Source organism: Equus quagga, chromosome 11 (genome assembly GCF_021613505.1).
Source record: "Equus quagga isolate Etosha38 chromosome 11, UCLA_HA_Equagga_1.0, whole genome shotgun sequence".
Taxonomy (NCBI): domain Eukaryota; kingdom Metazoa; phylum Chordata; class Mammalia; order Perissodactyla; family Equidae; genus Equus; species Equus quagga.
The window spans coordinates 92,236,916-92,264,752 of NC_060277.1; the positions used below are offsets into that span (position 1 = coordinate 92,236,916).

The 27,837-nt window shown below is 36.2% G+C and overlaps 1 protein-coding gene across 1 annotated transcript in view; it reads left to right on the top strand.

The window, feature by feature from the left end:
* SKAP1 (src kinase associated phosphoprotein 1) overlaps window positions 1-27,837 on the top strand; it is a 255,664-nt gene that overhangs the window by 53,661 nt on the left and 174,166 nt on the right. The window contains exons 3-4 of the mRNA XM_046677751.1: window positions 569-594; window positions 16,161-16,277. Of these exons, the coding sequence (XP_046533707.1) occupies window positions 569-594; window positions 16,161-16,277 (143 nt within the window). The remainder of the gene's footprint in view (window positions 1-568; window positions 595-16,160; window positions 16,278-27,837) is intronic.

Sequence of the window (27,837 nt, forward strand, 5' to 3'; positions counted from 1 at the left end):
GAGGAGATGGAATGTCACAGTGGACTGCAAAAGTCCCAGTCTTGGCTCAGACATTAAAATGTTAGATGACCTTGAGTCAGTTGTTCATGCTTCATCTGTAAAGTTAAGAATTTAGGCCTAGAAGTATTTGAGGATGTGTTGGAGGGGGTGAGGTTTTGGTTGTCATAACAACTGGTGGTGCCACTGCTATTTGGTGCCCAGGACCAGTGATGCTGATTGTCCTGTGATATACAGGACAGGTTGTCACAACAAAGAATTGTCCTGTTCAAAGCCTGTAGAGGTCCTGATGAGAAGCCTGCACCATGGCTAGGTAACCTCTTAGGATCTTTCCAGCAACATGGTCAAAGTTGTCTAAGGAGTTATAGTAAGTTAAATGCCGCTTTCAAGCCTTTGAGAATCTTTCAAATCTCAGGGACAACACTTTGTTTTTCCTCAAAGTGGGGAGTGGCTTTGACTGGTTGTTGACTATTTAGCCAGCTTTTCTCACTGGGTGCCATAGCTACCATATGCCAACTAAGATTGAGAAATGTAAGTTTGACCTATCTCTTTTCTTTTCCTTGAATTTCAGGTACCACTGGGACTTTCAGCTCCAAGGTGAGTACTCGGACAGTTTATGGTTTTACATTAAAAATGTGTAGGTGGTATTGTTTACTTCTGTCTCTTTGCAATAAGCTTCTCTGCAGAGTGGCATTAGCCATTTCTGGGGAAAGTTAGTGGAGTGTTTAATTAACCTTCACCCTGCTGCGCCCCCCTCCTCTGCTTTTTAGCAACAAGAGGCTCTGATGCTTCTGCTTTCTGAGTGGGTTGGTGCTAGATTATTTTATAAAACCAAAGCTGTAATATGCTTTTATTCCTTGAGCTTTGTTAGATGCCAACAGAATCCACTAGCATTAAATAAAATGGTGGCTGAGTCCATAATAAAAACCTTGGGAGAGCTCCAATTCAGCTAATCCTTCAGTGGCTCCAGAAATAAATTCCAGTATGTTACCTCCTCGATCACAGTGCTCTTCCGCACAGCCTGTCTGTCTGGCAGCAGAGAAATGTCAGAAATGGAGCCGTGTTGAAATTCCCACTAGAACAGTGTTATCACATTTTAATATGAGCCTCTCTGCAGCCTTGGTGCTCCTAATTGCTTTCAAACCATTGTTTTCCTGCTTTTGCTTGATGAACCCAGCATCTGGCATGGTTCTAAAGAGTACAACAGACAGCTGTGTGCAAAATTAAAAAAAAAAAAGGATTAGAACACATTTTAAAAAGGCTCAAAATTGGAATATTTTTCTGAATTTAAACAGTTTGAAGGGTGTCTTTAAAGTACATGCCTCCTTTCTTTTTAGTGCTGTGGTTGAGAATGTCGGAGACATCATTCTGAATATTAATTATCTTATTATAAATGGGGGATTTTTATTTTCTCAGAGATTTTTAAACTTGCAGCTAGCTATTTGAACTATTTTGCTCTATAACTTTTTAAACTATTTGTACACTTTTCCAATACTTTTTATTCTTAATGTTGTCAATATATCCAATCTCAATGGGCAGTAATACCTTAAAGAAATTCAAATTGTGAGTGATGATACTAATTTTATTAAAATGCTAGTTTTCCTAGCTTATGCTTTGTTTTAGTGTATTTCAAGTGTATATAAGGTTTTCTTTAAAAACCAACTTTAAGAAATAGAAATCTTATGTTTTTAAAGCTTTTCAACTCTTGTAAGTTAGTCGTATTATTTATAATACTTTAAATAATATGATGTGATTTTACTGTATATCTCACTGTCCTAAAGCATTTATGGCTGAAAATATATTTTGAGAATAAAGAATGGTATGTAATATTGTAGTATTTGCTTTGCAAAATGTGAAATATGCTATTCATGGAATGGCCTGATAGTTCAGGGTTTAACAGATGTTAACCAAAATCCACAGGGGGCCAAACATGAATGTGAACTGGCAGAAATGAATGGAACTGTGAGGGTTGAATTAATTACCTAAAGGAGAAATAAAGAATTAGTGTCAGAAATGTGGTGTAGTAATGTGTTGAGAAGAGAATATAATTTTGGAGCTTAACGCAAGAGACTATATGGGAGTAAGAAGACCAAGGCACGTCTTACCAGATTGTTGTCCTATGGCCTTGCAGTCACCTTCCAGCATAGGGTCACTTCTACACAGCCTGTCTCTCTGAGAGAGAGGGCAGAAGTGGGGCAGCCAAGGGGACAATTGAAAAGAGTTTATTTAGAACAGAAATCTGTATTTGCTTCTTGACAATGGGTGCATATATGTAGTAAAGTTTTTACTCATTTGAAAGTAAATGTGAGGAAAGATGAAGTAGAAAAACCCATGCTTGCATGTCTTTCCCCCAGCCTTGCTCCTCCCCCCAAGACATTTTTTTGAGGAAGAAGAAGGAGTATCTTTTACTTTCCCCTTTGGATCAGATCTTGGTTGTGTGCTTCAGAAACTGGTAGAGTGGTTGGGAGCAGTAACAGGTCTATATAAGGTTCTACAGGACCATTTAGGATTAGGAAAAGAATAGGAACATGTAAGAAAGAGAACAACTGGCAGAAGAATTTAAAAAGCCCTGGAAGATGAGGTAGTATTGGGAAGGGAGTGAGAAAGGAAAGAAACGAGAGCCCCGAACTTCCTAGCATTTTTATCTACGGCAGGATCCTCTGTGGAGGAAGCTGATGGGATGAATTTTATTAACTGTGCATTTCCCTAAATACGCACTTGGGCTCTTCAGGATATTTGAACTACATTAGAGTCTGGTGACTGGAAGGAAAGTAGCCTTGAATTATAAAAAATCCCTTATTTCTAAATCCATTTCGCAGCACACATTTACACGTCTGGTTATGGTGAAGTCTGTGATGAGTCGGTACAGTGTTCTGGAAGGGCAACCTTTAGAGAAAGATGCTCGGGAGAACGGACTGCCCAGGCGTAGAGAAAGATCGCAAGCAAAGTTTTTGTATCCGTCCTTCCATTCAGTCCCAGGTTTAACATGGTGGAGGAGTGACCATTGAATAGTATTAGGGAGAGTCTTGTCCCTGTTCTGGAGAAGAAACGTGGCTTGGTAGAAAGAGCATGGATGTTGAGGCTTGACAGACTTGGGTTCAAATCCCACCTATACCATTTAGCTAAAGATCCTGTTACTTAGCAAGTTACTTAATTTCTCCAACCTCGGCTTCCTTATCTATACAATGGACATGTGCCACATGCTGTGCTGAGGCCTTTGCGTGCATTATCTTATTAAACCCTCAGAGAAGCCTATGAAATAGGTACTGTTAATACACCCATCTGACAGATTTGGGTACCGAGGCACAGGGCGCTTAAGATAATTGTTCAAGGTCGTGCTCCTCAAGGATTCTAACTTGGTCAGTCTGACTCCGTAGCATACATTTTTTTTATAACAGCTTTATTGTTATATAATTCACATATCATAAAATTCACCCTTTTAAAGTATACAAGTCAGTGGTTTTTAGTATAGTCACTGAGTAGTGTGACTGCACCACTTTCTAATTTCAGCACATTTTTAGCACCCTAACAAGAAACCCCATACACATAGTAGTTCCAGAGCCCATGCTCTTCATGTCTGTGTTTTATTGTCTCATTGCAGGGTTATTATCATGACTAGTACTCATATGGGTAAGCCCCAGCATGGTATCTAGACAAAGTAAATAGTAAAAATGTGGTTTAATTTTATGACAGTGTTAATGGTAATTCTTTCCCTCACATTTCCACCCAAATTTTCTTATTGATCCACTGTCAACTTCCTGAAGGTTGTTCATTAAAAAAGAATGAAATGGGGAAAATAAAACATAATCCAAATAATTTATTGCTTTAATGTAGAAGGGACATAAATAAAAGGGCTCTTTTAATGAGCTCAAATATTACTGGAGAACATGGGAAAGCCTTTTTATTTTCAGTTTTTAATAAAACATGGATTCCTTTGATAATTCAAGTCCTGCTTACTTTAAGAACTTTTTTCTACTTAATTTTTCACTCAAAGTTACAAAGAAAATTCATTGGAATCTTTGTCAGTAATCAGATATCTAGAAGATGGTATTGATCAGATGTCTAAACAACAATATTAGTAATGTCACATTACTGTATGGCATTGAGTGAACTGATTTCCTTCATTTTGTTTAGTTCCTCCCCCAACTCTTTTGTTTTTGCTGAGGTAGATTTGCCCTGAGCTAACATCCGTTGCCAATTTTCCTCTTTTTGTATGTGAGCTGCCACCACAGCATGGCCACTGACAGATGAGTGGTATAGGTCCATGCCTGGAAACTGTTCCCGGGCCACCAAAGCGGAGCATGCCAAACTTAAGCTCTGGGCCCCTGAGGCTGGCCCTAGTTTCCCCTTTTATGAAATGAGTTCATTATTGACAGTTATAGTTTAATCAAAATTTTAATTATAAAGTATAATGTTCATAATTCAAAATTTATTGCTATAAAAGCATTTTATGAATATTACAAAAATTATCCACCATGGACCCAGAGTCTAAAACAAATGACACAATATTTAAATAAAAATTTAAGAAAGACTATGGGGATATTGTAAATATATATATAGCAAACTCATATTTTTTTTTGTCCAATGGTCACTTGCATTATATTTGTAATACTGGTAAATGTGGGCAAGTGAAATTTCCTGCCAGCTCAAAGTTTATTTGAGTATCTGCATAAGTAATATGGAGAGTTTCTGGAAAAATTATTCAACATGTTTCAGTATGAAAAATTTTCTACTGTGTGAATCTTAAAAATCTTATTTTGAAATGGCAAGCCTATATCCCTCGTCAAAGTAAATTGATCCCTAACAATACAGCTTGTCAAAAGCAACCTGTGCAAAGTGAGTAAAGAAAATATTATTATAGGGGCTGGCCCCGTGGCCGAGTGGTTAAGTTCGCACGCTCTGCTGCAGGCGGCCCAGTGTTTCGTTGGTTCGAATCCTGGGCGCAGACATGGCACTGCTCGTCAGACCACGCTGAGGCAGCGTCCCACATGCCACAACTAGAAGAACCCACAACGAAGAATACACAACTATGTACCGGGGGGCTTTGGGGAGAAAAAGGAAAAAATAAAATCTTTAAAAAAAAAAAAAAGAAAATATTATTATAAAGCCACCTTAACTATAGATTAAAAGAGATTTAAAAGGCATGTCAACTAATGTGTGGACCTTATTTGTGTCCTGAGTCAAACAAACTATAAAAAGTGGTGTCTATGAGAGAATTAGAAATTTGAACGTTGACTGGGTATTTTATGTCATTTAAAAACTATTGTTGATTTTTTAGGTGTGACAATGGTATTATGCTTATGTTTTAAAAAAAAGAGTCCTTATCTTAGAGAGAGGTCCGCTGTGATATTTAAAGATAGAGTGGTAGATGTCTGACATATTATTCAAAATAATATGGGAAGGGGAGAAAGAAATGGGATGGGGATGTAGATGAAACAAGATGGATCGTAAATCGACTCTTGTTGAAGCTGGATGTGTTCATGGGGGTTTAAAACACTGTGTTGTCTACTTTTGTATGTGTTTATAATTCTCCATAATGCAAAGAGAAAAGAAAAAGAAATCCAGGTTGAGATTAATAAAAAAAAAAGGCACTATTCTTTTAATTCTGTCATGAGACCTAATACAGTAATGCATAAGATACTGTCTGTATCCTGGACATAAAAAACATAGAATGGTAAACTTTTTAAAATAATTGTTGTTTCAAACAATGTTTTGTGATGGTAGAGCATAAGCTTTGAAATCAGACCTGGATTCGAATCCCAGCCCCTCTACTTACAAGCTTTGTGAGCTATAGCAAGTGACATAACCTCCTCGTCTACAAAATCTTGCTCGTGGTATCTACTTCACAGTTATTATGAGTTGCAATGAGTTATAATGAGATGATGAACTCATGAGGAGTGCTCGCCACTTGTTAGGCACTAACTAAAGTGGTAGCAAGTATTTTTATGTTTCAAAGTAGAGCTATGCAAGTAAATGCTTATATGGAACTTAGACAATATATATTTCACATATCTTTCCATAAAATTCACTCATTCCAGCTGAACTCTGGCGTAAGGCCATGTAACTCACCATGTATATGTTTGTGAATTTTGCATTTAAAGGATTTGCGTGCAGAGTTTTTATCAGTAGATCCTTCAGAGGTTCGATTTATAGCTTATTGTTCTGTAATGTCTAGGACATGTTGACTCGAATCATGGATGTCACTTAACTTCTCGTCTCTTACTATCACATACTTGGAGCATGTAGTTATGACAACTACAAGAAGCAAACCATTAAAGCAGCAAAGAAACACCATCTTTGCACTAAAAAAGAAAGAGAGAAGGGTTTCCCTTTGAAGTTGAAGAGAAGTGTTTTTGAATTAATGGAGTGTATGGCGATTTTACTAGGTTTTATTTATGAAAATACTCTTTGCGTTTGTGCCAAAAGGTTTTAGCACAGTCGTAAGTAGAATTTATACAAAGAAACACAGCCCAAATTTATGACGTGTTCGCAAATGTAAGAAAAAGTCTGAATTTACAATATTTGTAATTTATTGTTAAGTATCTTTCTATCACCATCCCTGGAATGCTAATATTTTATAAACACAAGTGTTGGTTATGAACCTAGAATATCCTGACCCATACTACTTTCCAAAAAGAAACCTTCCAGAATGTTTTCCATGTCTTTAGGGGATTTAATAGGGGGTAATATACGCAGGACAAATCCTCCTGACTTTGGCTTTTGCCCAGCCTTTTAGGATCAACAGTCTTGACAGCTGCCTTTGTGGCTTGACTTCCTGTACGCCTTTCTCCACTTTCTTTATTTGCTACATTTTATACAAATTAATCTGTAGAAAGTGGATGTACACATAAATTGTTTTTGAAGTTAGTTACTGACTTTGATACATTTTCAAATATTTTACTTCTCATACATCTACTGCTTGGGTTTTTTTTTTTTTTGAGTGGAATAATGCATTTTTTAATTAATGCACTGTTTTGCAACTACTGTCCAAGAGAGTAAGATTTTTTTAAATAAAAAGACCCACTTTTTTTCTTTTCACGTTAAAGTTTTCTGAGATTTTTACGCCCTTTGTAAATGTTCTATCCTAGAGTAGATGATCTTGAGACATAAGAAGAAGAACTGACTTTCATGCAGGTGAAAGAAAAAATCAGATGCTACTGCCTTCTATATTCCCTACACAATATATTATGTACAAGGATGTTCGTTATACATTGTTTGGAATAGCAAAGACTCTAAACAGCCTAAATGTCCAGCAATAAGGGATTAGTCAAAACAAACTATATTACATCCATTTAATGGAATGCTACATAGAGGTTGAGAGAACATAATATGTATATGTGTGTAACATGGAAAGCTCTCCACGGCATATTGTTATGTGAAAAGGGCAATTTGGACAAACAGCATACAGTTTGTTTCTGTGTGTGCGTGTGTGCATGCATGTGAGAGCACACATGCATGTGCCCTTTTATTTGTATGTAGAATATTTTTGGAAGGATACACATGAATCTGTTAACAGTGGTAACCTCTGTTGAGGGGGATATTGGTATGAGTGGAAGAGAGTATCTTCATTATTTATATCTTTCTGTACTACTTGAATTTTCACTCTATGCATGTATTTCTTTAAGTAAAAATTAGTTAAAATGAAAAATGAGATAAATCTATATGTGCTGATGTGGGGCAACCTCCAAAATAAATGATTAGGAGGAGAAGCAGGCTAGAGAACAGGATAAATGCTACCATTTGTTAACAAAAAAAATATACCACATACACGGACACTTGTTATGTTTAGATAGAGAATTCTTAGAACGCTCAAGAAACCTCACAATGGTTGCCTCTGGAAAGAGGAACCAAGAGAAGGGAGGGAAGATGAGCTTTCATTATATGCCTTCTTGTCACGTTTGAAAGTTTTGCTCTGGACATGCTTACCTTTCTTATCTAATAAAGAAGCTTCTAAAAAAAAATAACTTGATTTGTCACAATAGTGCGCTCTTTTTAAGTAGAATCATGATGTGGTAGTTTTGATCTGTTCAAGTTTTTCCTCCTTTAGTTATTGATTTATTTTTCCGTAGGCATTTCTGGGGAGGCCCTGACAGTGGCATAAAGTAGCAGGAAGCTCCGTGGTTTCGTGTTTGAGATCTAGCAGCATGTGGATGTGTTGAGCTGACTCACCACTGAAAAGTGAATTTTAAAATAAGTGATAAAATCGTGTCATAGAATACCCATGGCAGCTGATAAAGAATACCTTTTTCCCCCTCAGACTTTTATTTTTCCATATGTGATGATTAAAAGTTCGTAGAACTTCTGATCCTTGTCTTTATATAGATGGCAAAGAAAATCAAGTAATTGATAAATTAGTGACCACTTTATTTGACTAGCCTTGGGAATTTTGTTGAGAAAACAAGACTTATAAACTATTTCTCTTGGATAGTATTACCCCTGGACCAACACAAAAAATCAGGCAAGGAGTACAGTTTCTAAACAGAGAATTTTGGCAGGAGAATTAATCTGCCTCAGGAATTCCTCCTCTAATGAATTTTTGTGTTCTAGACGCAAAATTTTGAGAAAAATGTGTGGTTAATTTTAATACAAAGTTTTTCAGTTTTCTGCTTAAAAGTTTTTTTTTAAGTAGGTTAGGCCCTTGGATTTGAAACCCGGTGAATTTGTTTGCTATTTGGAGGCTAAATAATGTGATGGTTGAGCCCAATTTTAATATAAAGCATTAATTTTTCACTCTGCTTACCAACAACACATATTCTCTCAGAAGTTTGTTTAATAGCTACTGTTTTCCAGGATGGCTGAAGTATCAGTAATATAGGAAAGGACAAGGGGATTTATATGATGTGTAAAATAAAGCTTCCAGTTACTGCTGACCTGTGAGGCGAAGAGTGGAAGAACCAATCTTTGAACCTCTCTGTCCTTGTCAGCAGACACTTGCCAGCCTGAAAAAGTTCTTGATCACAATTCACTTCTAAAAGGTATTTTCCTAAACTTAAAAAGCAATACCACTTACCCTCCTTAAGATTTGTGCACTTTCCTTGAGTTAATGATCCCCTAATAAAGAAGGAAAGATAAATTTAAAAAATAGGGAGATACTCTTCCATGTGAAATCTTTTGGTTCCAACAGGGACTGAACATTGAACAGAATTGTTGATAGTGAGAGGTTTTGGTTGTTGCTGGTGTTGCTTCGTACATATTGTTACGTGCATGTTATTTTCATACGGGAACAGGAGTCCCTGTTTGGGGTGGGATGGGGTGCGGGGAGGCCAAATCTTGTCACCCTTTTGCCATTACAGCTTTAGTGCTGTTAGAAGTCTATATTACTCACAAGAAAACTCACCTTCTCTTCATGTGTTAAAAGCCGCTTCACATGTTCAGGCCTGCTAATCTTACCCACAATCCATTCTCTATCATACGTTGTTTTAGAGTGACTTCTTAGACTTTTGTAAAACTTTTCTTCTATCTACCCACAGCCTGTAGATCATGTAGTCCCATTCTTCTTTAGCAGAAGATGTTGCACTCCAACTGACCTTAGAGTTCCTCTCAAGAAGAAGTAGTGTCGGTAAACTGATCGGGGTGTGGCAGATCCTAGACTGCGTCAGGACTACAGGCGGGCGCTAAGGTTATTGTTTGTTATTTGGGAGAAAGGAAAGGAAAAGATGGGAAGAGAGAGCAAGGTGAACCAAGAGTAATAAAATCACTACATTCATGTGGCCTTATATATTTTTCAAAGCGTTTTCTTACTGTGAGACTTAAAGCATGATGGTGCCAGAAAGGAAAGACATTCTTTAACTAAGCCAGGTCAGTGCTTTCTCTGGGTGTGGAATGTGTTGACTCATTTTCTGTGAAGCAGGGTCAAAATACCCAGGATCCAATAAAATCACACAGAAGGTGCTGGAAAAAAATTTAATATGTTGATCTGACTAAATCCAAAGTAGTTGCATTAAATTTTGTACGCATGGAATTCATGCTGAAAAGTGATATTAAGAAAAAAATCGCTGCAACAACACTACTATAGTAAATTTAACCCCCTGAATGTGACCAGCTCCTTCTTGACCAAATTGTTGACGACGTTTGGTTTTGTCTAGCGATTCCATACCTAATGGGACTACTAGTTACTACTACTTATAATAATTTATACTTTTGATTATAGACTTATTTTACCGAAGCAAAAAAAAAAAAACTAATTAATAGCACATGCCATAAATTCAAGTCATTGGCTGTCGTTCAGTGTGCTTCGCATTTGAGTAATGATCATAATTTATAACGCATGCAGATTTGGAGACCGTACAGCTCAGTGGACTAGAACCAGTGCTTAGTAATCAGACAAGGTGGGGTCAAAGCCTGGCTCTGCCACATATGTGTCACTTATGTGACTTTGGGTAAGTTATTTAATCTCTATGTCTCCATTTCTTTACCTGAGTCTTTGGGATAATGATATATCACAGGATTATTTTGAATAAATAATCCTGTTAAATGAGATAGTACATAAAGACCCTTGGCCCTGAGCCTGTGCCCAGTAAGAGTTCAGTAAACTATTATATTTTTACTATTGCTATAGCTGACTTTCTCTTGGAAGTTAATACATGTTGAAAATTCAGTTGAATAGCTTCATAATAAGCATTAAACACTGAGGAGAATACAGTGGTCCGAGGGAAACAGAACTCTGAACCAATAATTCCAGGTTGTGAGTGCCTGGTTGCCATATGACACATGCATTCATTTTACAGTATATTTATCCACATACTACCGAATAACTAGGTTTACATGTTTTGAATTCTGTCAAAACCTCATTACTATTGAAAATATTCTAACTCAGCAGGTTTCGTTTTAGCACCAGTTGAACAATAACAGCGGTGGATGGAATGAGTTGGTGTAAAGCTGGAATGATTGCTGACAGGCTGTAATTTGCTTTACGAAGTGTGTGTTGTCACATATACAATTATCTGGTTTATATTTGTTGCTGCCAGCCCTCCAGTTTGTTAATGTCCAGGAGTTATGTCTTTTTGTGAAACCTAAGGAGGGTTAAAAATCTCAGCATTTTCTGGGGGAGGGGAGGGGAGGGAGCAGAAGGGTTCCCACGTGGCTCCCTTTTTTTTCTTTTTTCCTTTTTAAGAACTAGGACGATGCTACACGCTGCAGCCCACCCTACTGGTCAAAATGAAAAACTGCATCATAAAAGACTGTTTTCTTGAAGGAGAGGGAAAAAAAGAACTTTCCAGTTGGCTCCCACAGGCAGCTTCCTGTCCAACCTACCGCTGACAGATGTGGTTCATTTTGGAACTATTACTAAGCTATGCTGCCTTTTTGGTTGTTGGATTCACAGATGTGGTTGTGATCGTGCTATAAGCATCTAATCCATTTGATTCCCTCTCTGATCATTTAGACTGTGCTACTCTCTGCAAATGATATCCCAAAAGCTTCTTAAGACGCCCATTATTCTTAGCATGATTATATGATTAGTAAACAGTATCCTAAGCTGAAAAAGTTAGTCTTAGGAGCAATTTATTTCTTATGCATTCAAGATCTAGTTGGAGCAACTTCTTAAAAGAATGATAAATGGAAACTTTCTTTACCTGGCCCATCATTTGTTCTGTAGATGTAATGACATTCAGTACTATTACACTCACTGCCAGGACCTTGGGGGGAAAAAAGAGTATTTATACATTGAGTTATGGCTGGATGTAGGAGGGAAAAGAAAGAGATGGGCAGGAAGTCAGACTGGATAGAACAGAGAAGAATTTGAGACCTTCACTACATGTGGATTAATCACAAGAACTAACCACGCAAATCCAAATGGATATTTAGAAATCGGTGAAGCCTCTAAGATGTTCTGTGGGAAACACCATACATTTTCTAATGCATGAGTATGTGCAAAATGGCATGTAATTTATAATGGAAGTGTTGACAGAACTTCAGCTTCGGTGTTGCAAATGTGCTCCATAATACATTTACATGTGAGTAACGTTTCACATATATGGGCACGTATGTACCCAGTGTATTTCCTTAGTTGGTGTTATATTCCATATCTTAGGTGAACGGTTATAACAAGGAATAATAAGCTACAGTTTTGCTAATCTGACCTTAGTTCAGCTTTGGGAACTGTATCACTATTAAATTGGTCCATGAAAATCTGGCAATATTAATGCTATCAAGCATGAAAACTAACTGGATTTGGATCAGGGACCTTTATTTATAGCGTTTTATTTAGGATTTATTAGTTTAAAGAGGGAGCTGTGCGTCTCATGGGTTTTTAAATATTAAATAGTGTCAGAAGTTGTGTGTTCCCTTCCAACGGCAACCATAGAAACAAAAATCAAAAAATTGCATACAATTTTACGTTAATTTCAATTTCCTTATATTAGCCAAAGACACTTGGTGAAGTAATAGCAAGCCCTAGAAAGTGTTGAGCCATGCCGTGTAAACAGTTGGTTGCAGATGTGAATGGTGTTCCTAATATAGCTCTCAATTAATGAGAAGAGAAGTCAAAGACGATGACTTTATACCAACATAAAAAAGCCATTCAGCCTTTACATAGTGAACAAGCAAACATATATTTGTTTTATCTGTTGTTATTCTCGTGCTGTTTTTTTATGCTTAAACTGCTTTCTGTCTTTTTTCATTTCTTTGGTAAAATTGTCAGTACGGCCTGTTTTTGTCCCTAAATAGTACCTGCAAGTTCAGCATCCGATGGGTTTGCTGTGAGTCAAGATAGTTACAAGGGGAACATCATCATGGTTCATTTTTCCCCCCGTTTTATTTGGAATTGAATTAGGAAATGAAAGTTTTTAGCAGTTTAATTCACTTCTCCATAAAGTTTATGGAGCAGCAACAGCTGGTTGAATCCATGGCAGAAAAAGTCGACTTCTAGTGGCCAAGCTATTGTCTCAGAATTAAGGGGGAAAAACTCATTAACTGTTAATGAAAACACAGGGAATAAAAACAAATAGCACAGAAACCCTAGCAAATAATTACCTTACACCTGACACAAAGCTACTTTATTTTTCTGTCCCAACCCTCAGAAACTCCCAACTTATCATTCTATGGTGCATGAATGAAATTGGGTTTGACTCTCAAGAAAGAACAGTAGAGAAATCATCCCCCTTATAGGCCCCTCAGCACGATACTCAGTGGAGAACCTGCCACTGAATATACTAAGGAGTGTATCTAGCGCCCAATTCTTATGACGCTTAGGATAGAGGAGCAAATTACCAGCTAATAACAGGTGAACCCTTGAAATAGTTCCTCCAGATCTTGCTTAGAAATACAAAGAGAAGGGACTGGAAGTAGTGGATGTGATTAATGGAGATATAGTGTGTTAGAATATATATCTATATAGAAATATATTGATTCTGAGCGAGTTACAATGGGAAAGTGCGTCTCTAGTGGCAAGGGGTCTTGCTTGTGAGAAAGCCACTCTAAGCAGATGGAGTTCTGAGCCCTAATTGCAGAGCTGCTGAGTGGAAATGTCTGTCACTATAGTTTGTGATCATTTATGTCTGATCCCACTGGACTACGGTAGTGGCTACTTGGAACTGTGATTGTCAGAGCTGTACATGAATCTGGAGGTCACTTGCAGTTATATGTTAAGGAAAAATGATGTTCTAAACTTAAACAAATCCAAAATGACCATATTAATTGCTGGTTCTTCTATAAAACTTTTCACCCATGCATCTTGAGTAGTTGTAATCATTTTAATTACGCGGGAGTGTCTATTTATATAGTGTTAGATGTTTTCTCTGTGTATGCCCAAGGGAGTTGGGCCACTTGATATGACACTAAAAACACTTACAGCAACATTTCCATCATCAGGAACTAATTATGCTTGGGTGTAAAATATAATTTTAAATGTTTCCCCCACCACAACCATTTTTACTACTGACCTAGGCTCTGTTTTTGCTGCCTTGAGGTATATACCTTTGTTGTTGTCTATTTTATGGAGGTGTGGTCTTATATTTGGCACAGGGGTGGCTATTAAACGCCCACCCTGGGTAGCTATGGTCAAAAAGGGTAGGAATCATGTGGAAGTGACTTTTCCATCTGAAATTAGTAAATAAAATGCCAAATCCAGGCAGGTATTTTGGATGAGACTTCAAAAATGGAAGCTCTAAATACAATTGAATTGGATCCTGAAACAGAAAAAGGACATGAGTGGAAAAACTGATGAAATCCAAATAAAGTCTGTAGTTTAATTAATAGAGATGTACCAATGTTAATTTCTTGATTTTGACAGATATACTGTAATTATGTAAGAAGTTGCCACTGGGGGAAACTGGATGAAGGCTGCCCAGGAATTCTCTGTGCTGTCTTTTTAGTACTTATAATAAATATAAAATTATTCCAGAATAAAAATTCATTAAAAAACAACAAAACAGCCCCTCCTGATCTGTTTATTAAAAAGGAAAATAGCCTGGAGTGCTAGAATAGGTAAGAGTAGATGTGTAAGATTTCTGAAGCAAACAGAAAACTTTGAGTCTAGAGTGACAGTTGATGAATAATTGTTCAGTAAATCCTACAAATGTTAAGTTTTGCTTGGCAACCCAAACCGACTTCTTTTTTTTTAAGTGGATTTTGGTTTGGCTCAAAATTTAAAAATTCCTTTAACCTCACAGCTCACTTTCAGGTCACCTGTCAGGCAGTCCATTTAGATTGTGTTGATAACACAGTTTTGGTGGATTTGCAGTGATGTAAAATTTGAGTACTTTAACCCTCAGTCTGGGGTTTGAGAATTTTTCTAGTCATAATGGAAATTTCACAGTGATTCCCTAAGCATAACTGTAAGCTCGGTACCCTCATCAGTAACCTAATGAAGGAGAGCATTTCTTCTGGCTCCGGACAGCAACTGTTGTGTGAGGTGTTCTTTTTAATTTTACTTTTCTTCTCCACAATAAACTCCACAGTTTATTTCTAAAGTCCTATATCTGCAAGTGTGCAACTCGGTTCTGGACATCTACCTACCATTGAACATTCGTAGAAGAGTCTAGATATGATCGTCTATTTTATGGAAAGTCAAGGCTACAGCCATTCTCTTTTTATCATTTTATACCCTCCCTCTCCTTCTAGTTTAATTGTAGGAAATAAACCTTTAAAGTGAGGCAATACAGATTCTATGTAGGTTGTTTGGTTTCACTGCTCCCTAGTTGAAATCCAGGGCCAAAACTCTACAGTGTTTACTGAGATTAGCATTGGCGATTTCCTTTGGAAATTAGTGTTTGAGATAATATTAAATTCGGTGAAAATACCCTTTTCATATTTGTGAAATGCACTGAGCAACTGTTGGTGTCCTTTTATCAGCAGACTGTCCCTCTGTTTGGGGGATTTTAAAGAAAGCCATTTGCAATGCAGAGCCTTTTCTTCCAGTTTCTGAATGAGCTAACATCTTCTGTCTCAACCTTTTAAAAGTGTCATAATAGTCTGGGCCACTTCTACAAAATATCATCCAATGTATGTTGAAAACACCCAAAAGAGATTAGCATTGTTTTAATTGCATAATTCAGTATTGTATATACATTACCTTTCATCAAAGCCATTTTACAGAACAAATATTACCTTCTTAGGGCTTTTAGAATTCCTAAGAGGTTGGTTGCATAGGCCGTAAACTAGAATTATAAAGAGAGAGCTTTCTTATGATTGCAAAACATGTAGTGATTTAAATTGGAATAGAATCTAGCAAAGTCTAGGGTCTCTCTATTTTTAATTCTTTTACTTTTCAGAGAAGAAAAGAACACTGACCTTGCTATGTTATATTATGTATAGAAGGTTAACCCTTTGTGTATTCTATTTCATTTGCACATATAAAGAGAAAGAGGCATTGGGGTGAAGGTTGTAATTAATGGAGACGTAGTATATATGAATACATATTTATATAGCTATGTTTCCGTTTTAAGTGTGATGGAGAAGTTTCTCTCCAGTGGCCAGAAGTCTCCTGACTCTAAGCCAACAGTTTCTGAATTCTAGTTAGAGAGTTAGTTGAGTGGAAAACTTCCCATCCAGGTAAGTTGGTTCTTGAACTTGCTTATCTGTTTCTCATATGTTAATGGATAGTGGCCGTGTCCGTCAAGTAAAAGATATATCTTCTTCTCTTTTGTGAATTCCAGAAGAAATCTACAGACCTTTACAAAGATGTCCAAAGTATAACCTTATCCTCTTTCTTTTTTGTCCCTCAGGGGGAGACCAAGCTGAAAATTACCTTGGACAGGACAGCTCTGATGATAATCACAGTGGAACTCATGGTTCTTTTCTCACATCGGATGCACCTTTCTTGTCAGATTATCAGGATGAGGGTGAGTACCTTCTTTCTGGATTTTGGGTCACCATACTTTGTTACTTTTTGTCCTGGTGTCTTTGCCTTTGTCATTTTGAATCAGGCATCCTTCAGAGGGCTCTCTGTATTGGTAATCACTAGTTTGCAAAAAAGAAATATTTGTTTCATTGTGGTGCTGATCTCCCTGGATAATTCAATACTTCTGAAGTTAATGTATTTAAGGAAACACTAATTCCGTGCTGGAGCAGGAAGACATCATTATTGATCTTTGTATGAGAACTGTAGCTCAAAAGCTAAGAGGGCATTGTAAGAATGCAGGGCCCGGTTTCCCCATTCTTTTGGATTTTTTAGCTTCACTGAGTTGCATGAGAATTACAACTTTCATTTAGTGATCATTGGATTATTGATTTATTGTGGATTAGTTGAAACCTTTGAGCCTGTCATATTATAATAAGATATCATTTTTACTTCTCACATACCTCTGACCATATTGGTGTTGTTCAAGGGAAAAGCACACGAACCACAATGGAAATCTTCCTGGAGCATCAATTTTACTTGAAGATTTGGGATTGGGGGGAGTTAAATAACTCAATTGTTATAAACATTTTTATATTAAAAACCATTGGTATATAATAGAATGGAATGCAAAATATACATTTTTGAGATAGATGAATATAAAAATTTTGAATTGAATTTTTGAGATACATGAATATAAAAATTTTGGCCTGGTAGCTGCCAGTTTTTGGCTCGGATATCCCAAGGGTGGGGGTTCATTGTGCCTCTTCCCGCATCTGGCCACTTGAACAGAAGATTTGATCATCACTGATGCACTCGGTTATCTTATCAAAGTCTCTCTTGCCCCCTTCCAATGAGGGGGAAAAGGTAGAGATGCTACTAAACTTAATATTAAATGGGAAGAGTATTATTCACTTAGGGTTTGGGAGTAAAGTTGGTAAATTATTCCTTATTTCTCTGTATTAGTCTGTAATCTTTTAACTTATTTTTCTTCCAAATTTCCCTACAACTTTGGCATTTTCCAAGAGTTTATAATCCCTATATTCCCTTCTCTTTTTAATTGATCCATAATTCTTACCACTTAGCCCTTTTGGTGATTCATATTTTCTCCCTTTCATTAAATTGGTAACCTCCACATCAGAACTATGGATTCAGTCACACAGAAACATTTTATGTCTCTTGAGCTTTGTATACTAGCCCAATTAGTAACACCCATAATGTTACCTGTTCAGGTATTACACTAAAAACATTGTTTGGATTGAAAGTTAAGAATTACATTGGTAGCTGATTAATAATTATAGAAAATTAACAGTGCAAAACATTAAAAAACCAACCTTTTGTTTGTTTTTGATTAATCTAATGCTTGACAGAATTGGAACAATAGTACTTCATTAATCCATAGGTCACTTATTTGGTATTTCCAATTTTCCCAAACACAGCTGAGAACACAATAGGTAAGCCAGAAAGACCTGTGAGTAGAAATAGATGTTCCTGAGTCCCGAGTTAACGCTCATGTATCTTCTTCTTGGGAAAGCCCCGGAGGCCTTCACCAGGAATTCCTCCTCTTACAAATTTCTATTCATTACGTTAGAGTGAAGCATCAGACTAGAAGAAGGGGCACTGTAAGGGCATCAGTTGACAAATAACATTGAAGGAAGAAACAGGGAAACAATAAAAAATCTATATAGAAAAAAATATATAAATAAAACAAAATGTATATAGGAACTCCAAAAGCATAGCATCCTGTGGCTATATTGTATTGTAGAGAGAAATGGCCCGAACTCTCCCCTGAGAGCTAAGTACGTTAATATAAAGTAAAACTTTTTAGCTAGTGTTTATTGAGCACCTACGATTGTGCCTTGCATCTGTGTTCTATGCACTTTGCATATATTGTCATTTAATCCTCAGAACAGCCCTAAGAGATAGCTATAGGATTAGCGTCAATTTTTAGATAAGGAAACCAAGACCCAGGGAAGTTACCCTAAGATCACGCAGAGAGTCCAAGTAGTAGTGCCAGATGTCCACTACGTAGTCTGGTTCTAGAACCTCTGCTCTTAACCACTCTGCTATCCTTACCACTATCCTTATCTGAGTTATCCAAAATAGATGGATTGGAATTCTAGGCATTTGGATAAACATAGTATGTTAAAAAATACTTTCATTAGAAATAGTTGAAATTAAAAAAATATTAGCGTCGAAAGAGGTAAACTTATTATCTGGAAAATTCCAAAGTGGAAACTTTGTTCCATAGTGGTTCCCCGTAAAAGAGGAGTTAACTATGTTAGTGGTATTAAATTCTTACTTAATAGATTTTTATTTTTAGTTCTGTCCCTAAAAGTTAAAAGAATCCTCAAAGTGGCACAGTCAATGGTTAGAAGTAGGAATAGACTTGTTTATGTGTTAAAATCTTGATTGTAGGATGATGAGTTAATGTTTAAATATGAGTTTCTGCAAAGCATCGAATCTAGCACAGTGCTTGAGTGCCCGATGCATACTGGGCGCAATAAATATTTGTTCCCTTCCCCTGAAAAATAAAGATATGTACCTTTTCTGTGAAATTAAAGAGAAGGTTATAAAGATGTTAAAATCCTAAGTAAACTTTGTATCCTGTTTAACTAGATTTTACCATTATAGAGAACAGTAACACTTGATGCCTTACTTCATTATTTTAATAAATACTTATTTAGAGATTACAAGGTAATAGGAAGGCATGCGGCTAAGCTGTACATAAATACGCAGTAAAAAGTCAGACATGTACCTGCCCTCATGGAGCTTACCATCTCACTGGGAAAACACTATTAATAAGTAGACAATCGAATAAATAGAAAGGCGTTGTCTTCGTTTGCTGGTGGGATAGCTGAGGCAGTCCTTTAGGAAGAAAAGGTATCGTTTAATTTTCTTTGTAGTGACATTATTTTAGACTTTTGGAATTTTATCTTTGTTAGAAAATGAAAGGTCACTGTTAAAATATTTCAGTTTTGTTGCCTTTCACCTCAAGCCAGAGCAGTGTCCTAAATGTACAATTATAAAAGGACATGTAGTCTGACCCACCCACCTATAACTGCAGTGATGAGAAGCAATAACCATGGTGCGTGGCGTGTTTGGGTCATGCTTTTGTGAAAACTACAAAGAGATCCAGGAGAATATAGAAACATAGCCAGGTGCACAGCAAAAAATGAAAACCAAGGTTACAGGCTAAACCATGCATAAAAGGGGGAGCGTGTTGCTACCTAATCACAGCTCCTTTTCCTTTTCCTTTGTAAATGCCTTCAATCTGATAACGGCAGGCTGTACTCTATGGAGAGACACCTGCAAACAGGAGCATAGCCCCACCACTGGGAATGAAAGCTTGCTAACAAGTGGTAACATTTAGATTTCTAAACCTAGGGAGGCATAGTTTCTACCTTATTGAAGAAAAAAATTGAGTATGAAACACAAAATACAAAAATTACACAAAAATCAGCCAACTGGGAAGCTCAAGATCTGATTGTTTTCATTGTCCAAAATATACAGCGGATTGGTGGATCGTTAGTATAGGGGAGAAACCCTGTGTACATACATTTTTGAAAGCTGAGTTGGGGAAAGTGATTGTTCTGTAAACAGGGTATAGTGACTCCTTCTGGAAGAAAAAGAAAAATACAATGTATTTTATAAGAGACAAAACCTAAAATCTGTAATAATGTATTATTTATTATGTATTATTCCATTCTAATTAAAGAAAAGGGAATGAATGGATATTGGACAGATATATCTGGGAAGACATGAGAAAGAATGTTTTTAGAGGTTTTTTTTTTACATCAGGATGTTGAAGGTTAGAGAAGGTTCTTATTCTTCAGCAAAATGAAAAATAGAATTAGAAAAGTAAAGACCTGTAACCATCTTTGGAGAAGAACAATAATGAATAAGTGAAGAACCTGTTATTGATCAATTTATTATATGCTGCTTGATTTAAGAGAAACTGCAGTAGAGGAAGATGGGCACAGATGTTAGCTCCGTGACAATCCTCCTCAAGCAAAAAGAGGAAGATTGGCAGTAGACGTTAGCTCAGGGCCTATCTTCCTCACACAAAAAAAGAAATTGCAGACCTGTTAAAATACCAGTAGTGGCCATTTTCAACTCCATGCCTTTTCTAAAAGGTACATTGAAAAACATATAGAATATTTTGAAAATAAAGAGAATCAGTTTTTTATGGCTTTATTTTTAGCACTTTTAAAAAATATTTCTCTGCTTTCATTTTCGTTCTGAAATAAAAGTCAGTTTTGGTTTAATATTATGAATAGCAATAGACTAGCTTTTGTTGATCATTGTGTATTTTATTTCTATAATAATGATAGAAGATATTACTTTAATATCTTTCCTAATGGGAGGAAGAATATATTTTAAACAAAACTATTTTAGTATTGCAAAATAAAAATGAAAGTTTAATTTACTGATTCGATTTTTGTGGCTGAAATTCATGTTTGTCTTAAATTTCATTATGCCAATGTTGGAATCATGGAATCTGGAATTTGGAAGGAATGATAGTCATCTAGTAACAGGAACCATTTATTGGGTACTTACTATTCTGTGCTGAGTGCTTTTTGTGGATTATCTCATTTAACTTTCAAACCAGCTCAGAGAGGAAGATGCTGTTATCCCCATTTTACAGGTAAAGAAATTGATGCTTAGAGAAACTAATTGACTTGGCCAAGGATGACATATCCAATCCATGGGAGTGGGGTAGGATTCCAATAGATTCCAAAGCTGCTGCGTTTTGAAGAGCTCTGAATGGCTGGATGCTTGTCCTCTGAAACACCCACTCTTAGGGGCTTAACCTCTCATTCTCCTTACTGCTTTTATTCCACTGAAGACAATGTTCATCTAAAAAATAAATGTATTCAAAGCTAAAAATTATCCTCTAAATGCTATTTGAACTGTATTCTGCAAAATTTGATATGTACTTTCATAATAGTTTATACTTCCGTTCCAAGTACTTTCTAATTTCTTTTATGACATCCTTTTTAACCTACATGTCATTTAGAAGCATTTTTGTGTGTTTTTTTCCCCGATTTTTGTTTTGGTTTTGTTTTCATTTCTAGGGATTTTTAAATCTTTTAGTAAACTTCTAATTTTATTACATTATAGTCAAAGAACATAGGCCATATTATTTAGATTCTTTACACTTTATTGAGACTTCTTTTGTGGCCTAATAATGATCAGTTTATGCCTATGTGCGCTCTCGAAGTACTTATTGAATACACTCTATTTTTATACTTGTAAATAGTATTCTTCGAATGTTTTATATCCTAGCTTTTCTTTTATCTGCTGAAAGGATTGTATTAAAATCTCCAATTACCGTTGTAGATTTACCCATTTCTCCATGTTTTGTTTTACACTTTCAAGGTCATATTATTAGACACTTATAAAGAGCTCTCATTGTTTAAAAAGATTTCCTCTTATTGAGCTGAAATCCTATTCCTAGAACTTCCACTTATTAAGCTGGTTTTGCCGTCTAAGTCTACTCATGGCACCCCCTCATAGACTTTGTTCTCAAGGAGAATAAAAAATGTTCACAAGCCAATTTGAGACCAGCATTGCCGCGTGTAATGTATAAGTCCTGATTTTAGCGTATACTTATATTGTCCCACAGAATCAAGAACCTGCACTTCTTACGATGTTGACTGAGGTGAATGTGAATTAACGATGCAGGGATTCGCGGTAAACATTGTATTTAGTAAACATTTACTGATCAGGGGAGTCTTAGGTGAATCCTGCTGAAGACTTTGGAGTGAAATGCGTATATTGTAGGGCTGCTTCTCTTGGAATGTTAGAAACCTAATGCAGCCACAGCCAGTGGTGCCCTCATAGGTAGAAAGAGGAAACGGCCTAAAAACAGCTGATGAGGTCAAGCCCGTTACTCTCTCCATGTGCATTTTTTAAAATTATATCAACTATGTGAACATATTTAGAGTTTTGAGTTCCTTTTTATTCTATGATATTATGATAATGAAAGTGACTCAACATAGTCTCTCTCTATATAAATCTATAAACATGCCTACAAACAAGCATTTATCTCATTTTCCTTCTATTCTTCAGTCACTTTCATCGTTGTTTTGCACAGGTATGTTTTTCTTTAATAAAGGCACATGACTCCTGTCAACCTTAATGGAAGTTGTGTTTGTGTGTTTAGACTGCACACTATGGAAGACCACAAAACTTGTTTCTGTGTCTGTGTTTTGGGGACCAAAGAACGAATTCTACTGTAAAACACATGCTTTCACGAGCATGTCAGATTTCTGAACAAGTTTCTGTTGGCTTCGGGTGAATCCATCAGATTTCAGATCATTGGGAGAAATTAAGGCCTCGATGTTGAGTTAACTGTGATAAGGGTAAGTAAGCTGTCACTCAGGATCGCAGTGGCCTCTTTCATGAAGATAAATGTCTTATTAGATCTAAGACATCATGTCGTTTATGTAGTCTGGTATAAATCACAGATGAAGATGACAAACTGGGTTTCAAAGTTGACAGTAATTTATATAACTTAAACAAATGATTACCAAGGATTATACATGTTTTGTGAAGAATAAAAAAACAATAACAATTATCTGTCTATGAACTACCCATTTTTCATCCTTCAGCCCCGCATGTTGGGCTGTTGGCGCGTGTTTAAACTCAAACCTTCCGTCCAGTGCCCGGTGGAGCACTGTCCCGTGTGTTGATGGCTGGATGTCTTCCATAATGCTTCTTTCACTAGGACAAACTCCTTGCCAATTAACCCAAGTGTTTACATAAAATCATGGCATTTTAGAGCTGGAAGAGACTTGATAATTACCTAATCTTATCTCGGTTTTACTGAAGAGGAAACTAAATTTTAAAGAGGCTAAGTGCCTAGGTCCTATTGCTAGCAAGACAGAGTCAGTGCAGAAGCCAAGACTGCCTCCCTGGGGTGGCCTGCTTTGGCCCACACTGCATACCTCCCCTCACCTGCATGATCTCAGCATGCTTTTCAGTGCAGACCCAAACAGCTTTGCAGGAGGCCTGATCGTGGTTCTTAAGCTATTTCTTGCAAGTTTCAGTTAAGTTCTTCAGACACGTGTGTCTCTCTGGCCTATGTGTGTTCTTATCTTCTTCCCAGAATGATTTGGGAGCAGTACCCTTTATATAAAAAATTTCGAAGGGCTCCCTAAATGCTAACAATTATAATTATGAATAACATATAATAAATCCCTGAATTGATTTAACATAGAACTAATTAGTTATCTGTTTTTGGCCTTTTTGTCCATGTTATAGATTTTAATATACTGCCCATGAAGAGTTAGTTATTGAATACCTATACTGAGTGCCCTTATTCAATCACGAGTTTAGAGGCTGCGTGGAGGATACAAAGAGGAATAAGATGTGGCTCCTTTGCTTAGTGAGTAAATAATCTAGTTGAAAAGAGAAGATTAGACATCCCCACAACAAAGTACATGATACATAATCAGGTGTTGGTTATCGGGGACAGAGTTTGCAGAAGAAAACAAGTGGTTGCACTTGCAGTACTTTGGAAGAAAGTCAAGATAATATTTGGGCTGCACTGTGGCCAAAGTGTTTTTAGAAGTCTTTCCCAGACTGGGAATGTGACCAAGAGCCCATTCTTTGAAAGGTCAAACATTTATTGAGCTTCCACTATAATTAGTAGTGAAATAATCGTGGCCATTTTTAAGTGCAAATAGTTGATTTTTAAGTGAGTGACTTGGCAGATGAGATTAAGTTTTTTCATACTGCCTCAAGTAATTCTTTGTTTCTCTCTAAATTCTATACTAGCCAACAATTTTAATGGTAATGCGAAAGTTCTAGTATCTGCGTATTGAGGGTGTTCGTGTGGTCATTATGGTGGTGATAAAATGATATGCAGTGTTTTGGTTGCTAGTGTAATATATTTATCGGATTGATATATTAGTCAATCAGAGGTAGAGAGGGGTTGTATATCTTTGCATGCTATTTATTAGAAAATCTTCTATACCACCCTTAATTACCTTGTTCTTAGAATCTATAAATGCATTAGAATTAAATGGAGGATCTGCCTTACAGATGAACACTGAGTCACCCGGGGCGTAGCCACCTTACTTAGGGCAATCGTGTCTCAAGTTCTAGAGTTCTGGATTCTCAGGTTTAATTTTAACCACCAGACTGTCCTTCCTCAAGCTCCAAAGCCATTGACCATTTCTACTTCAAAGTTTAATATTCACTGAAATGTGAAAGAATTTCATTTCAGCATAAAACTTTTGTGTCAAGTATATAGATACATATACTTAATTTATATAAATATAAAGTTACAACTTATATATGTATGTGTGTGTACATATATATATATATATATATATTCAACTCTTCACGCTTTGGTGGTCTTTGTTTTTCTACTAGCCATAAATTGTTTTGGCCTATCATAGAACTCAGACTTTTCAAGTAAAAAGTAAATGTTAATAATGCTGTTTAAAACGATGCTGAAGCACTTGTTAATCCAGAATATTACTGTCTGCTACGGAAAGATTGTTGAATTCATAAACTGTGTCACACTATGCTCTAGACTGCCCTTCTGACTTTGAGTGACAGCCTTTTTTATGTTGGACCCTAAGTAACTTAAGCCCGGATACACTGGTCTAATGGGAAAGAAAGATTATACAGAGTAGTTCCTCTGGCTTGTAAAATTGAGATTTATAGAGGAGTTAGTCCTTCATGCAAAGTTTTCACTTACAGAAACCTTTACCCAATTTGTAGACCCATTTCTATAAACTGTTAGGATATAATTTATGATAGTATATTTTAATGGATCTCTCCGAAAGATAAACATCATTGTTGTCGTGGTTAATTTTACAATTATATTTTTTCATAATAATACTCCAGATTTTGTTTTAATCAACAAAACATAGGGTTAACTGGGATCATGAGCTCTCCTCTCTACGAGTGATCATTATCATCATTGCAAGACATTTATGAATGCCCAAGTACATAGCTGGGTCTAGAGATTGTCACAGCTTAGGGAAAAAAATCACTTCAGTTATCTAATCTAGCCCTTCTAATGAATTCACATCATTCTCACTAATATCTCATTTAATTAATTATCAAATATAGCGATTATGCTTTGCAGGACGTCTTTCCCGCCCAACTATTATTACTAATTTATTCTTCATGTCTAACCTAAACTTTCCCTTCCTTAGTTTCAGGCCATTGCTCTTTTCTATACCGTCTTCCAAGACTGAATCATTCCCCTAATTCATTTATATTGTTACCTTTAGAAGGTATTTAAAGACTGTGAGCATTTATCCCCAGAGTCTTTACTTTTGCAAACTACATAAATTTCAGTTCTCTTAATCCTTACCTCACCCTGCCCCTGTCATACTCTCCAGTCCTTAGGTATTCTATCACACTCCTCGATATTTTCTGTTCCAAGGGGATCACCTAACCAGGAGAGCTGCCTTTTGGGGAGGGAAGTGCTAAAGCGTAAAATCTCATAGAAACCACTAGAAGACGCCTAAGTGTTTATTTGATGTTGGTGTTGGTGATCATCTGGTGGGCACGCCAGTGTAGTACTTGCTTTGGCATATGTTGGGATATATGTGTGTTTTAATGCCTTAATGTATTATGGCCTGTTGTAATTGAACGTCTATAAAGTAGCAGTTAAGGGGGTTTTATAGACCTTAGAAGAGATCGGAATTCTCTAGCTCCCTCTTGTGGTAAAATAAAATACTACTTTTGGGCTTTTCTGGGTGGTTTTGTTTTCGTTGAAGAGGAAGGCTAAGATATCTAAGTTGTCAACATGTGAGCATAAGGAATGATTCTAAGAATTTAAAAATTACATATATATATATTTACCCAAGTACACACACACACACACACACACTCAGATCTGGGAAGTTCCTGTTCTTTTATTGATGCCCTAAAAGCTAAAAGATATTACTTTCTTATAACTAATTTCAGCATATTTTTATTACACAAATCAGGAGGAGGACAAATAAAATAAAACCATAATCTTGAGAGTTTTATATTCCTAAATAGATAAATAAGGGAGGCCTGGATATGAATTTTAAACCAAATTTACAGGTACTTTTTTCTTTGCTGTTACAAATGGATGTGGTTAGCATTTCTAACAGATTTAAACAGATATCCTATATCATCAATAGCACATTAATTTTACCAGTTTTATAATTTATTATTGTGGCATCCTTCTATGGTAGACACATTTCATATATTCGTAAAGGTCCACTAAGTAGCAAAAAGCTGAAGGAAGACTGAACTGGCATGCAAATGGGTTCGTGGGTATTGCCTCTGGAAAACTTTCTGCAGGTAGTACAAAATTGTTTGTTTTTCTAGGAGACCACTAAAAATAATACTTCTGTCTTTGAATAGTTGGTTTATAGATAAGAACGACTGAGGAGTTGCTATTAATATGCCTTAGCAATCCAGGAAGTGAAGAGATTAAAATTAGACACTATCCCTAAGTAGTTTTTTTTAAAGCTACTCAGGAAACTTGAGTAATGGTTAAGGTAGAATGCTTTTATGCTTAAGTCACATTCCAATGAAAATATGGGCTTCTATTTAGGAATCCTGAGAACTCTATAAATAAATTTGAGACCATACTTTTTAATATTAATTTTTTTTTTCCAAAACGGAATGTGAATATTACACTAATTGAGGAATTCCAAGAGAAGAATGGCATAGACATAGAACAGAATGAAAAGGGGTTGATCGCAGGTGAAATGAGTGAGACTATTGGAATGATTTAAATACTAAATAGAAAACTGGTAGTTTTGGCTGATTCCCTTTTTTCTCCCTCGCTTGAAAAGATGATAATTTTTTTAAAAAATAGAGAAATTAATTCACGTTATGGGCTTCTCCCTTAAGATGTGTGAATAAAATGTTAATCTCAGCTATTTATTAATTTTTAGTATTGACATTCCTCTGAGCATCTGCAGACACAATTTAACAAACCTAAAGATGAAATCTCTTAATAACAAAGCGTTTACAATCCTCATAGGAATAGTCTAATTTTTACACTTTTTAAAAAGCAATAATTTGACATGATATTTTTGAGATCTATCTGTAAACGGGTTAGGTGATCTTATACACCCCAATTTCCTGAGCTGTGTCAGGTTTCTTAGGCAATTGCTAGATCTTATTTTTTTCATGTAAAGGCTGCACTTTTCATGAGACACACTAAATTGTGGATTTTCCTGAAAACTTTGGAACATTCTTATAGAGTAGAGAAGCAGAAAATGGCCCTTAGTTATACCTGTGCTGTTTATTACCATGTGTGTTGCAGTTGGTTTGGTCACCAAAAAATTTTGACTTCTCCTGGAAGCACCTTCTTTGACTATTGATTTTAAATTATAGATATGTATTGTCACAGTGCTCTCTGAAATGTAGCTTTCTTACTTAGAGATGTGTCTTTACTTGGCTATTAGAAAAATATTCATTTTAGAATAATTATTTACTAACCCAAGTTTATTAATCAGTTTAAGAGTTTGTATTCTTTCTTTTAGCATTAAAATGAGGGAAATTATAATGACCTATTTCTTGGATGATTATAGTCAATAACTGTATGA